Genomic DNA, 15,556 nt, shown 5'->3' with positions numbered 1-15,556 from the left:
ACCCTCGTTGGCGGGAGGTCAACGACATGTGGAGGTCAATGGTCAAGAGGGTCAACCCCAAGGTCGTGCCGAGCGGACTGGCGGGCCGACCGAGCATCCGGCCGACCGAACATCCGGCCAGGGGTCTCCCAGGCCGGACGAAAGACAGCCCGACCAAGGGTCGGGTTTCCGATGCTCAAGTTAAAAGAGTCTCTGGCCGAGCGGACAGGCCGCTCGTCCGAGCCACAGGACAATAAGGCGCAATCCCATCCGAGCACATGAGCAGGGCTTCCCCGCCCGGTCCGAGGTATGTGCATTCCCGGAGGCCATGAGCGCCGAGCGACCGGTCCGCTCGGCCCGAGAACAGGCAAGAGGCGCAAAGGGACAAAAGGGACAGCTGGTAACATCATCCTCGAGATACCTGCCACCGACAAACAGCATGGTCGACAGCCGGAGCAGACAGAGTATCGTACGGTGGAAGTTTCCACCGTTACGTCAGGGATATGCTCAGACGATTGTGGAATGACATCAGACATGCTTTTCTGACATAACCCTACTGAGATATGTTTGGGGAAGGGTACACACACATTGAGAAGCGTGACCGCACCTCCCCGGGGTCCTATATAAGGACCCTCAGACTTCGACGGCGGTATGCGATTCTCATCACTGTAGCCACAGTAGCGTTACTTTGCTCCTCTTCTTCTTCACTGCCTGACTTGAGCGTCGGAGGGTCGTCGCCGGGAAACCCCTCCCGGCTCGGCTTCTTTGCAGGTTCGCCGGAGGTCTACACCATCATTAGAGGATAGCGGAGAGCGCCACGTCCCCAGCGTCCATCGACTCAGCGCTCGGACAGGATCAGTTAACATGATGTTAACTTGGGTCCGGGCGCCCGAAGCAAGCTTTTATTTGGAACATGATGTGGCGTGTTTCGATACAATGGGCATAAAAGTTTATCTCCTCCCAAGCGTCTGGAACCCTTCCAGGCACCTCGACCAGGACTATAAATACAATCCTGGTCCCATAAGCTAAAACATAACACTTATAATTCATTTATTTTCAATCTTGTTATGTAATTGAGTGCTTTAATTGTTGTAACGTGGTTTCTTCGCCTGAAGGGGGGTTTAGTGTGCTTTCATCTTTCTTGAATTAATAAAAATGTAAGAATTTTTTTTACTCAAAAATAGTATAATATATATATATATACCTTGCTCGATTGATGGTTTCACCAATTTAAAATGACTTCGATTTTATACCACTTGTAGAACTGTAGCATATGTGAGAGGGGGGGATCATGTGTGTTTTTAAAAATAAACTATTTTTCAATTTTGAAAACTTTAATAATAGTGCAGCGGAAAAACTAAGTATGAAAGCGAAATAAAAAACTATGTTCGTTACTTAGTTCGAAACTTTCAGTCACTCCTACTCCAAAACCCACGATCCCTCAGATCGTATCGATGGATAATTCACTAAAAATTTCTTCCGAAACTACCGGAAGAGTGAATCGAGTACAAGAGTAAATGACAGTGTAACATCCTACACTGCCTTCTGAACAACAATAATGTAAATGACTTGAATTAAATTTACCAACACTTAGACTGTCGAAGTTTATGGCTCGTGTGTTGATGTTGGTCTATCGGCAATGATCGGATGGAGTAGTAGTGTATTAGCAGTACGGTGTGTTCGACGTAGTAAAAAAGTCGTAGTAGCTAGAAAATCAGTTGATATCTTGCTGCTGGTTGAACATGACATTTATAACTTGCTGAGGGCGCCTCCAACCCACTCGAGGTACCTCCAATATGCTGGTTTAACATCACAATCTTCCGGAAGCCATATATTTTGACTCTGAACTTGAAATCAAATTCTATTAGTTGTGACACGTGTAGAATTAGAAGGTCTATGTTTGTATCTACAAAATAGAGTTAGAAATATATATGTATGAACATTTTATATAGATTTATGAGTTAAATTTTATCTTATCGAGACCAGGATTTAACCATGGTTTCAGTTTAGGTTTACAAAATGAACCTAAACTGGATCTGCGCCTAAAGTCCTTAATTGGGACTCGTCCCTACTAGAACATTCTCCTCCAGTGACTTATCTTACTTACCATATAGAATTGCTTGACTCCATTTTGGTCCACCAGGTCTTCCCATTAGTTATCATGTCCGCAGACCCAACTGGACTTCAGCTAGCTGTCAGGTCCCATGGATATAACCGAACTTTTCACCAGATATCGGGTCACTCCTTGACCTATCTAGACTTCTACATCAACTATCAAGTCCTCCAGATCTAGTTGGATTTCAGCCTGGTGTTAGATCCATCAAGTCTTGCACACTTGGTAGAAAGGTTAGATCACATAATACCTACCTTTAATTCATTTATTATTCATCAAAACTTACATTTGACCATTGGTGCCAACTGCACCAACAATCTCTTCTCCGTAATTACTCATCGAGCTCATAGATCTTCACCGTCAGTTCTTGAAAGTTTAGGGCTGAAATGTTGCTGCGCTTCCAAGCTTACAAGAGACATTCATAAGCGACAAGAGATCAAGCAAGAAGAGGTTTTGAGCTGTATTCTTACATTTACTTATTGTTTAGAGTTGTATTCTGGTTCTTATGTTGTACGAGGGTTCTTTACCTTCGGATTGTTCTGAGAAGGAGTATTTTTCTTAGTGGATAGTGTGTTTGGGTGTGGATATTTAGATTAGCCACCTCATCTTGAGGTAGATACCTAGTAAATCTTTTATGTTAGCATCGAGGAGTTTGTTTCGAGTATTTCCATTGTAAAAGATCATCATCGACGAAGCTAGTGAGCTATTCACCCCTTCCCCCCTAGCTCTGGAGTGTCCCAACATATACGTCTTCATTTAATTATGGGAATTTAAAAAAATCTTCGAACCCGAACCCATATCCGGAAAGACTCCTCGAACCCACCCCCTATTTTGAATTTTTTCCCACTGGGCCTAGAACATGTCGGAAAAATTGTCATCCCTAGCTATAACATATAATGAACCTATTCAAAAATATCAATGTTATAGTAGCTCCTATATAGTAGTTGATACAATATAGATTTGATATTGTTCACTGATTAGGGCACCCATAGTAAGGATATTTGGAGGGGATATTTATTCAAATATCCCCTATTGGAAGGGGATATTGTGGAACGTATTTGAAATCATAGGGCAAAAGGTTATGCCGGTGATTTCTCTCTCTTTATTTTTTTAAATTAAAATATATTTAACGATAAAATTTGAAATATTTGAGAGTAAAATATTTAATAAGTGAATCTTATAAATATTTGATTTGTGGGATATTTGATTGATCATGTGGATGTGGAGATCATAAATATTTGTGAGAAATATTCAATATTACTATAGATGCTCTTATTCACATTTTATTAGTTACGAAATCATAATAATATGGTTTCATAGCAACTACAACATGAATAACATATGAATCGATCATGTGGATGTGAAGATTATAAATATTTATAAGAAATATCCAGTATTATTGTGAATACTTTTATTCACATTATATTTGCTATAAAATTACTATAATTTTATAGCTACTAAATCATTGTTAGAACGGTTAGATACAATAGCTATTGCAAATATAAATATTTTTTAATATTTTATAATGACTATAATATAGATTTAATTTACTCGTCTAATATTTATACTACAATAATTACTTGAGGATAACTCCAGCTATAATGCTATGTGTGTTGTAGTTGTCGAATCTCTATAAAATTAAGGTAAATATCTTATTTATGTGTTAGTCATTATTTTAAAGATTAATAGTCGTCCATAATTTATTTTCTTTGTATTAATTCTAGGACGAATTGATGGAGATAAGCATATTCAACTTTTATTATCATGCGTGTCGTAGTTGTAGTTTGGTAACTACCCCGTATCCGGTTCATAATTTAAGGTGTTTGACAGGAACATGTAATAATTAGATTAAAGTACTTAAAAAAAAAAATTAAAGCCCGGCCGTTTTAAAAGTTACCGAACATTAGAGAATGAACGGTGGATATTCGTTGCGCATACAAACTATTTATGCGGGGGCGAAATTGGATAAATGACACCTCGCGGCCGTCCCTATGATCCCACTCTTCCTCGATCAAATCCGCGGATTTTTTTAACCCTCGCAATCGCCGGGAAGCGAAACCCTAGTCGGGGTTATCGATTCCTCCTCCGAGCCGTTCCTTCCCGCCGTTGTGCGCCCTGAATTCGCTCTACGCGGCGTATCGCGTGCTGGAATTCGGCAAATCTTGGGCCCTCCAGCGACCTATTTCTGGATTTCTCCCGATCGGATTTTGATATCTTTCCTGGATCTTCGGTGGTCGAGGGATGACGGATGACACCAGTCCGAAAGCTACCGCGGACTCCGTGGTATCCACAACCGCTGGCAGGCAAAGGTGCCCTTTCTTAATTCAGTACTATAGCTTTGGGTTTACGTTTCTTATGTGCCACATCTCGATTCAACGACGAGTTAAAAATCAAGTTGTTTTTTGATTTAAATTAAATATAGAGTTTTTGCAATGTATTCCATTAGTGGCATTCCTGCTGATGCTTTCGATCTCCATTAATACCTCATTATCTTAATATGCCCAAAGATCCCTTTTTTATGTTATTTTTTCTTTGAATACGTTATTTCCTTCAAGTAAGTTATCCCGTACTTACTTTTTTTCTTCTGAAATGAGTGGTGCTTGCATAGGATCACCCTGATTCGTTCTCTTTTTCAAGGAAATTAGTGAAATCCCTAGAACTTGGATATTGATACCTTCAAAACGACCCCAAAGTCGCTTGAAATTACTTGTACGAGTTACTCATACCCAAGTTTGATTAACACAGGCCCATATTAACTTCATAAGAAATGCTTATGGTGCTTTTAGGGAGGAAGTGAGAGATTGCCCTTTGACCCGTTTAATGCTGGAGCTGAAATTATTTTTTTTTTTACGGCTTACTATCAACTTTTGTTTTTGGTATTGCTGAAGCAAACTCCACTTCTTGACAGGAAAAAGAGAAAATGGGACCAGCCTGCTGAGCCACTGGTAGCCGCTGGTCTTGTAGCCTCAAGGGTACCATTTACCTCAAATGCTATCTTGGGGTCAACTCTCCCTGGATCTTTTCCATCATCTGCATCTCTTTCGACAAATCAAATTCCCATGTCTTCTGTTAATCCCCTTGAAATGGTACAATTGCCTTTGGTTACACAAAATGCTGCTACCATTATTCAAAAGTTAAATCAGGTGAGGGATTTTGTGTGTGTTAAAGGTTCCTTTTCACTAAATGAATAATTGGGTGCTAATTTATTAGGATGCTACTGCTCCAATTTACCTTAAGTATTTTTCTGTTATGCATGCTTCTTATTGTCTTATAATGTATGGTGATGTATAATGAAGGTTCAAAGTATTGTCCATTTTCCATGTTCAATATTTATTGAAGGAACTTCTTATTAGTCTTATCATATCATTATCGTTCCAAAGTCTAAACATATTAACTAGAGATTCTTGACTTTGCTTGCACTTCCAGCCAAAGATTCAAGATGAGGTAATAGCACGGGAAATCGTGATAAATGATGCAGAACCAACTATAAGATACAAACTCACTAAACGGCAAACCCAAGAAGAGGTGAATTCTTGGAGTAATTTGATTTACTTTTAATTTATTACATACTTAAGGAAATTATTTGTATACCACAATGGGTTTGCAGTTTAACAAGTTTTCTTTTGCATTTGCAGATTCAAAAATGCACCGGTGCAGTTGTCATAACTAGGTATATTCACTGTGTATTGCTTTGTGAAGATTTCTTGCTATGAATTCAATATTTTGATCCTTTTTGTGTATTAATGCTTCTAGGGGCAAGTATCGTCCTCCAAATGGTTTTCCAGATTATGAGAAACCATTATATCTCCATATTTCTGCTGGGGCTAACGTATGTGTTATTTTGCTCATCCCTAGTACCATCTTATGTTCATTGTTTGAAGTGGGAAAAGTTTGTTAGTTTTTCAAAATATTGTTTTTGTACTAATCAGGGCTAAGTTGACAGTACATTCAATTCCCCTTTCTGTGACTGTTCTTATCATATTAGGAAAGTACCATCACCCATACTGTATTTTCATGTGTTGTATGTTTATTTGGCCCCACAATGACACCAATAGCAAAAGAGCTGACAAGGACATCTTTTGATGATTGTGACTTGCACCTTTGATATTTTTGTATGGAATTCCATGCTTGTATCTTTTGTTGGTGCTCTATTTATAATGTTACATTCTCAATTAGTGTGACAGCTTGCTCTTATTACATATCTTATAACTAGCAGATTAATCTGTTGGGACACTTCAGAGCCGCTCCTTTAATACTAACACAAAGGATTTACTTGGTATCCACTAAGATGAGGTGACTAATCCAAGGATCCACATACGAGCACACTCTCCACTATCAAAAACACTCTTTCTCGAAACAATCCAGAGGTGGAGAAATCTCGTATAAGCTCATACAAGAGTACAACTCGAAACAAGAAGTAAATGTACAAAAAAATGCAATAAAGAACCTCTCTTGTTTGATCTCTTATAGCTTGAAGATGCCTTTGACCCGTTGGAAAGTGCAGCAACACTTGTCTTCCAAGCTCAAAATCTAACGAACAGTAGTGGAGAAGAATCGTCTTAGCGTTGTTGCGTTTGAACCTCGCTGTCGCCTTTATACTTTGCAATTTAGGGCTTTCAATCGATTGACTTACTCCCTAATTGATTGTCACGTTAGATCCAGCCGGTCAAACTCGCAACCTATGCAACGGTCATATCTCAATCGATTGACCGATTGATTAGGGCAGTTGGATCGATCAACTTATCGATCTAGATGTTTCTGTGCTCTTGTAGAAGACCCCGGAATCGATTGACCAATTGATTCCAGTTGCCTTGCGTCATCACAAGAAAACCAGTTCCAATCGATTAGAGTAGCCCAATCGATCAATTGATCGATCGGGATGCCTTCTATGCTTACGCGATTTCCTCTCAATCGATCACCTGATCGATTGAGTTCCTCGCGTCAAAAGCATTACTCAATCGATTGAGCAACCCTAACTTACTTTACATAAGTCTAGGGTTCCCACACTCAACATTCGGTCAGTTATGACATGTTGGGACATCCTCGTGCCTAACATCTAGTCAACCTTGACCTGTCGGAACTTTGTCACCAAGTGTCTGGTCAATCCTTTAACCCACTTGGACTTTTCTCCCCGTGCCAAGTGTTCGATCAACCTTAACCCACTTGGACTTACCGTCTTAAACTTCCAAACACCAGATGTCCGGTCAATCTTTTAACCCACCTGGATTTCCATTGCCTGACTTCACTTACCAGGGCTTTTCATCACTTGACTTCAGTCACCATGATTTACTTCTCCCTAGCTTCATTCATTAGGACTTTTCACACTGCCTAGCTTCACTCACCAGGGCTTTTCACCTGACTTCACTTATTAGGATTTCCATCTGCCTAACTTCACTCATTAGGATTTTTCACCACCTGGCTTCAATTACCAGGATTTCCATCTGCCTAACTCACTAGTACTTCTCACACTGCCTAGCTTCATTCACTAGGGATTTTCACCTGACTTTACTTATCAGGATTTCTATTTGCCTAGCTTCACTCACTAGGGCTTTTCACATAATTTTACTCACCAGGATTTCTATCTGCCTAGGACTTGGACATCAAGTGTCCAGTTAATACTGATCTACTTGGATTTTCTTCTTCACTAAACTTTTCTGGTGGTCTTGCCCTTGCCTAACCTCCAGTTAGGACTTTCCAGTCAACTATCCGGTCAACTTTGACCTATTTGACTCTTCTGGTTAACCTATGACCGTTCATCTCTCATATGAACAATTGCACTTGCAATTTTCATATATTGTCAAATATCAAAATTTAAACACCAAGACTCAAGCTTGAGCCAGCTCAAGCTTAGTCAACTTGGTTATGACCCAGGAATCGATTGACCAATTGATTCTGACTGCCTCACGTCATCACGAGAAAACCATCTCCAATCGATCGACTGATCGATTGATCGATTGGGATGTCTTTTGTGCTCACACGATTTCCTCTCAATCAATCACCTGATCGATTGAGCTCCTCGCGTCAAAAGCACTGCCCAATCGATCAATTGAGCAACCCTAACTTGCTTTACTTAAGTTTTGGGTTCCCACGCTCATCGTGACCTGTTGGGACATCCTCGTGCCTAGCATTTGGTCAACCTTGACCTGTCGGGACTTTGTCACCAAGTGTTTGGTCAAACCACTTGGACTTTTCTCCCCGTGCCAAGTGTCTGATCAACCTTAACCCACTTGGACTTTTCTCCCCGTGCCAAGTGTCTATCAACCTTAACCCACTTGGACTTATCGTCTCGTTCCAAGTGTTCGGTTCTCACGACCCACTTAAACTTCCAAACACTAGATGTCTGGTCAATCCTTTGATCCACCTGGATTTCCATTGCCTGATTTCACTCATAAGGGTTTTTCACCACCTGACTTTAGTCACCAGGATTTCCCTTTGCGTAGCTTCACTTACTACGACTTTTCACACTGCCTAGCATCACTTACTAGGGCTTTTCACTTAGCTTCATTCACCAGGATTTTCATTTGCCTGGTTTCACTCACTAGGGCTTTTCACCACCTGACTTCACTCACTAGGATTTCCTTTGCCTAGCTTCACTTACTAGTATTTCTCACATTGCCTAGCTTCACTCACTAGGTATTTTCACTTACTTCACTTATCAGATAGCTTTACTCACTAGGGCTTTTCAACCGACTTCACTCATCAAAATTTCCATCTGCCTAGCTTCACTCATTAGGGCTTTCTCAACTGCCCAACTTCACTCATCGGGATTTCCTAATCTGCCTGGTTTCACTCAGCAGAACTTTCTCAACTGCCCGTCTTCATTCACGGGACTTCCCAATTTGTTTGGCTTCACCCACCAGGACTTTTTAACTGTCCGACTTCACTCACCGAGAATTTCACACCAAGTGTCCGGTCAACACCGACCCACTTGGATTTTCATATTCACCCAACCTTTCCATTGGTCTTGTCCTTGCCTAACCTCCAGTTAGGACTTCCCAGTCAAGTATTTGGTCAACCTTGACCTACTTGACTCTTCTGGTCAACCTATGTATGACCGTTCATCTTCCATATGAACAATTGCACCTGCAATTTCTATATATTGTCAAACATCAAAACGCAAACACCAAGACTCAAGCTTGAGCAACTCAAGCTTAGTCAACCTAATCAACTTTGACCCAGGGAAAATTGTACCAACATAATCTAGCTACTCTTCTATCAGATCAAAACCCCTTGTTTAGTTAATTTTTGCTGTCTTTGTTGTTGCTGTACCTGATCCATGCACATCAGGTTCTTTTTCTCCATGCCACACTAACTCACCCACATCAACCCATTACCTTGTGCTATTCATGAAGGAAACTATCTTCTTCGTGGTGATTGTGTCACTGTTATTAAATTTCCCTATCTCCTTAGATCTAGTCTTGTCTTTCTTATGAAATCTCATCAATATTGAATTATTATTGTTTAAAACATACTAAGATATCCACTGTATTTATAATTGAAAGATATCTTCTTCTTTCAGAATACATATATTGCAAGTATGTTATGCATATTTTTATTTAATCATAATCACTTTTTATCTTATATGGTGATAAATGGTTAAATCCAGTTTGACCTTGGGTCAAGATATGGTCCATGATCATGTAAGAACCCAATGGACTATTTGTGATATAACGAATCGTCCATATAATTTAAATCAAATTATATTATTCCCAAATATTTCATTCGAATGTAATGCTCTTTTATTTATTTTTGGTTATTCATTTTAGTTCTTTAATCATTCACTAAGTTCTCATATTTGCAAACTGCATCTGTATGTTGTTGGCTAACCTGTGTTTTTTTCTTTTAGATAAAAGACATTGCTGATCGGATTAGAGCAGTTGATCATGCAGCTTCAATGGTTGAGGAGATCATGCAAAAAGGCCAGATTCCTCTTGTATCTTCTACTCTCCACTCAAATTTTATAAACGGAGAGGTAAGTTTTATCTTTGTTAGCAAAAATGGCACGGGGAAGTTGATTGTATGAGCAAATTTGTGAAATTGGCTGGCAGATTACTCAAAATCTCACTACATGTTTATTTCTGGGCTTTGAGGCTGACCCTTCATTGAACATTGCAGCTCGAATACGTGGTCCTAATGTATGTAAACCGTTTCCATAATTTTTTTTTGTTTTGTAGCTTACAAAGCATGGATTTTTAGAATTTTCCACTTTGGATTTATATTTATCAAACTTATATCATTGTCAGTTTACTAATGCCATTGACATTGCCAATGGTCATTCTCCCACACTTCGTAATGCTTCTGACTTGTTTTCTTGATGTATTATATTTGCTTGCTCAAGTTGAAGCTTTTTATTGTAATTTTTCTCATTATTAAATAATCTAATATTTAAGCTCTCCCTGACATCTCCTATTTGGAAATATTGTTTTTTTGTTTGTTGGTGCTTCGGATATGTGTATGCAGGACCTCTATATCAATCACATTATGAATGAAACAGGAGCTATTGTTGTACTTAGAGGACAAGGATCTGAACATCTTGATAGTTCTCGTGTTGAAGGTGTAGTTACAAAATGCACTAGCAACTAATTTACTAGTAGCAATTGTGCCATTTTGATTACTTTGCTTTCTACTGTTGATAAATTATTTATATAACCTACAGAAGCATTGCAACCCTTGCATTTATATCTGTCAAGTTCTAATTCAAAAAGTCTTGAAGCTGCAAAGATCTTAGCAGAAAATCTTTTGGATACAATTGCCAGAGAATGTGGCACATCAAGGTTTGTTGATTATATATATAGGAGTTTACTGGCACTCTGCTCCATAATAATAAATGAGTTTAGTTCATTCATTTAATGGAATTTATATTCTCTAGTGATCATCATATATTTTACTAGCCTGCCTGGGTTTGCTTTTATATTGAAAATTCATGAATCTAAGAGCTAATTTGTTACTATTGGTTTAGAATTTCTTCAACTAAAGTTTATGGTGCTGTCCCTCCACCACAACAATTGTTGGTGGGAACAGAAAGCTCATCGAAGATCATATCTGCTGGAAATTCCAATCAAGCTCCAGTATTTCCATCAACTACCACTGGAAATGTGGCAGTAACACAATCTTTTGTTCCTAGTGGAGTTGCAAGCATTTCAGGCTCTGTTTTTCAATCTGTAGAGCAGTTGAAATATGGAAATCCTCAAAGCTCAGTTAGCTATGCTCTTCCAGGAGTCTCTAGTGTAACATGCTATAATGGCTATGAAGGAATATATCCCCAAACCACACCATTGCAGCAAGTTGCTTTAGCACTTAGACAAGCATCATCTTCATCTGCTTCTGTTCCATCTATTAATTCTTTGGCAAGCTCAACTGAGAGAAAATCAAGTTCAGCTCCTGAAGCAGATACACAACCTCTACAAAAACGCAAATTTAAGGAATTATCAGTTTCTTCAAAAGTGTCAACTCCACTTCAGGTACAGTTCATCTGGTATTGCTGAGGATATGTTTGGGATATCTTGTCTGTCTTTGTATTTGGCATATCTAGCTTAATTATCTTAATCATTTAGTATCATTTTTTCCCTACCGAACCACACATCACATTGTCCAAATTTTTCTTTGTGAAATCTTAAAAAGGGTATGCTACTGTTAGTCAGCATATTAAAACGTCACTAATTTGTAGCGTTTAGGCAACTCAAGCAATCTTGTGTATGGAAATCATGCTATCTCTTATTTATGTGAAGTTATCAATAATGACACAGTTAGTATAAAGATCCACTGAAAGAATTAACATCTTCTTGTACTCCTTGATTTTTTACATACCTACCCCTTCTATGCACCATAATTAAGTATATTTTTTTTTAATCTTTAGCTAAATTTTATTGTAAATTAAAATGTCACATACAATTGTTATTGTATTATTCTAAGGCAAACAAAGATCTCCATATAAGTTCTTAAAAAAGCACTCAGCTTATCATTGACAATAATGTTTGTATGAAATTTTGTTCCCTTCCCTCAACACCAAAAAGGATGTAAGGGTGTGGAGCGGGTTTCTCGTACAGAGGTGAGTTGCATGTTCCTGCCATTAAAATGGATACATTCTTGTGGATATGGATATGGTATATAATATGATTTACTTGGATATTAGTAGTAGAATGCATCAAGAATGTTGTTTTGGAGATAGATAACATGTTTGTTTCTTGTTAGGATTGGGCAGTTAGGCCTATTATATTAAGCTGCTGAATGTGTGATCATGGTTCTTACCTATATCATGGTAGTAAATACTGGCATCTCCTTGTTCTGGTAAATACCAGTTGATATGACAGATGAAGCTAGTTCAGTAGGATGAGATTTTTTCTTAAAAAAAAATTATTTAGTTATTTATTTCAAAATAGTTTGATTTTCAAATTAACGGCATCTTTTCTTTGGTAGTTTGTTTGAAGTCTCTTTTTCTTATACCTATAGTAACTGCACTGACTTTACAATTATTGTTCCAGGTATTTTCTCTGACCTTCTCTGAAGTTGACAGGCACATTGGACATCCGTCTGTTGGACTTGCATTTGTCAATTGTCACAGGGCTAACATTCTGCATTTTGATAAAGATAAAAACCGGGAATCGCTAGATGGATCTTAGTCTATGCAAATTCCCTACTTGCCATCTCATGACTATAGATGATATTTACTTTCTCCTTGGATATTTGTCACAATTCAGCCTTCTTGGACTATTTTGTCGGCAACCTTCTCACAATTATCTCTTTTGTTCCTCAACCTTTCTTCATCTCCATTGTGTTTTGTTAGTTGCAAGATTTCTTTTAAACCTTTGCTGCATAGTTTATGGCATTTAACCACCTCCTTTGTCCTCTCTTCTCTTTCCTAGGTTATCACAAAAAGAGGATCTATATATTCTTGTCCTGCTTTTACTTTGAGCAGTTGATAAATTCCTGTCATATACTAGTTTCTTATATATTCGATTTACTTGTGTTTCAATTCCCCCCTTAATGCTGGTGTTAAGAAGATGGATTTTTTTTTTATTTTTCTTCTTCAGAACTCACAACAGGGATCAGAATTTCTTAAGCCAGGTCTGGAGGATTCAGATGCGAAGCCTCTTTCATCTACGCTACCTCCAAGGACCATGCCGCCTCCACCACCAAAGTTTTCGTCATCGAATTCACTACCAAAGATTGACAACTCAAAGACGTGTTTGGTAGATCCAAGTGCTTTGCAACGAGCTTCTACAAATATGCCTCCACCTCCTCCAAGGTTTTCAAAATCTCACCTGCCTACAAGAGCTGACAGTGTGTGTGTGGATACCAGGAAACCTACAGTGCATCATCTGTCAGGTATAGGAGAGTGATGATAGCCTTTTGAAATTTCATACCCTGCTTGTTCATTTGATCACCTACTCGATAATGTCATTTTTGTTTTCAGATACGCTACTCAAGCTCGCAGAATATGGAGATGATGAGGAAGAGATCTTGGATCGAAGTGTAGAAGTGCCAAAGAGCTCTTCATTTGGGAATTCGTCTGTGAAACCATTTTGGGCTGTATGACTTTAAGGTGGCACCTCATGCGTTCTTGAAATCTGCTGATCCTCATTTCTCGAGACAATTGTATTGTGTGGGTATGATGACCGTGGATGCCACCGCCACTGCCACCGCCGGCCGGTGATGAAAGACTGCTACTATTGGATGTCTTGCCCACTTAGACACCCCAACATAATAAGCTGAAATGAGTTTGTATGCTTCGATTTCCATTTAAATAGACTTCTTTGTTTTTGCCCTCTTGGTTTTCTTCTTTTTCTTACCTGTCAAAAAGATTATCTGATGCGCTTAGCACCACTGCCTTGTATCAACAATATATTTAGTTACCTGTCATTCCCAAAAGTATTGCTAGATGAGGGATCACGCATCTGATTCTTCATGTCTTTGTTTTCTTCCCAAATGGTTTGACTTGATGCAGTTTGTTCTGAATACTCCAGTGAAGATTGAGATGCTCGAGGTAGGCACTTCAATTCATACAGGTTAAGATGGAGATTTCAGTTTAGAACATTTAGGTCGGTAAACAAGTTGAGCTGAGCTGAATTTTAAGGTGTTTAAGTTTATTTAGTAAGGTAATTAAATTGAGTCAAGTTGAGTCTAAAATGAATTAAGCAATTAAAATAATTATTCAAACTTGATTTGGTTTTTTTTTTATGAGTTTGAACTTAGTTTGAGTTTGATTTATTTAGATATTATTGAGTTTGATTTATTTAGATATTATTGAGTTCTCAATATAAATTTGATTATTTAAAATTTTTATATTTTAAATTTATTTAATTAATTATTGAGTTTGATAATATAAATTTATTTATTTATTTTGAATAGTATTGTTATAGTAAATTTTAAAATCATAGGATTTTGTCTTGAGTGCAATCACTCGGCACTCGTCCTTGTCCGATCAATCTAGATCTAGTCTTTTCCATCAACCTCGCGTCCCTCGGATGTCTCCCTGTCATTCACGTCTTGTTTTCTGGAGCTTCCTTCGACTTTGTTTTTGTTGTCGGGTCTTCCTTTGCCAAGAGGCTCCTCACTTTCGGGACTTCATCCATTGTCAAGTCACACTCGAACTTACGTTACTAAGACTACATGCTTGGATTTATACTGCTAAGATTTATCCTTGGATTTTTCTCCTTTGTCAAGATTATACTTGGATTTTCCTTGTTATACCTGTATCCTGCACACTCACAATGCATATCAAATACAACAATATGTTTAACTTAAACTTTTGCCCAAACATAAAAACCTATGGCACCTAAATTGCTGCAACACCCTGGACCACTAGGGTGCCTGAATAGGCACCTAGACACTGTGGATTAATTTCTTGGTCTACGTTAGCATCGGTTTGGGCACCCGAAGATGGATAAAATTAAACCTTATCACTTGGTCATTGCATAGTCGTTGCTTGGAGATAGAGTTTGCCTAGATCGTTGGGTGCGCCCGAAGAGGGTCTGGGTGCCTAGATCGTGCCACATCAACAAACGGTCAGTTTCGACCAGTGGACTATAAATAAAGTCTTGGTCTTCTTCATTTAGTACAATACTTTCTGTACTTCGAATTATATTTCTATTTTCAAGTTCTGTAATTATAAGAGGCTTCTCCCCTTACGACGAAAGGAGAATTTGATTAGTGCTTTCAATGTCTTGGATTAATAACCTCTCCGATTGTAACAAGTAAAAATCGATAACCTCTTTTAATTTATGCATTTTAGCTTATTTTAGTAAAGTGCTTATCTTAATTAAAGCGATAAGTTTCGAGAAAGGCATACTGTTATTTTTTCAGGGCAATTTACCATCTTCTTATCGGCCGCACGGGACCTACAAATTATAAAAGTGGGTCCTCCGTTGGCATAGGTATGCGCACGCGCATCTACACATCTTCTTCTACTTGTGATCATTGGAGTAGTTGTACCAAGGTCCCCTTGACCTATTTACTGACGATTTG

General features: G+C 38.5%; 1 protein-coding gene across 2 annotated transcripts; it reads left to right on the top strand.

Annotated features, from left to right (window-relative positions):
• Positions 1–4,074: 4,074 nt before the first annotated feature.
• On the top strand, positions 4,075–13,971 carry LOC122037003 (protein RIK-like). 2 transcript variants are annotated; one of them, XM_042596454.1, is made up of 12 exons: positions 4,075–4,401; positions 5,001–5,235; positions 5,519–5,617; positions 5,728–5,762; positions 5,846–5,921; positions 9,939–10,064; positions 10,141–10,227; positions 10,553–10,646; positions 10,749–10,866; positions 11,052–11,553; positions 13,123–13,417; positions 13,506–13,971. In XM_042596454.1, the coding sequence occupies exons 1-12, from the start codon at positions 4,334–4,336 to the stop codon at positions 13,625–13,627; spliced, it is 1,857 nt and encodes a 618-aa protein (XP_042452388.1). In that variant the 5' UTR covers positions 4,075–4,333; the 3' UTR covers positions 13,628–13,971. The 2 variants fall into 2 exon arrangements, with proteins under 2 accessions (XP_042452388.1, XP_042452389.1); XM_042596455.1 differs by lacking the exons at positions 13,123–13,417; positions 13,506–13,971 and adding an exon at positions 12,574–12,953.
• The last annotated feature ends 1,585 nt before the right edge of the window (positions 13,972–15,556 follow it).

The sequence above is a fragment of the Zingiber officinale genome, unplaced genomic scaffold (assembly GCF_018446385.1).
Source record: "Zingiber officinale cultivar Zhangliang unplaced genomic scaffold, Zo_v1.1 ctg229, whole genome shotgun sequence".
Taxonomy (NCBI): Eukaryota; Viridiplantae; Streptophyta; class Magnoliopsida; order Zingiberales; family Zingiberaceae; genus Zingiber; species Zingiber officinale.
This window is presented reverse-complemented; position numbering and strand designations above follow the sequence as displayed.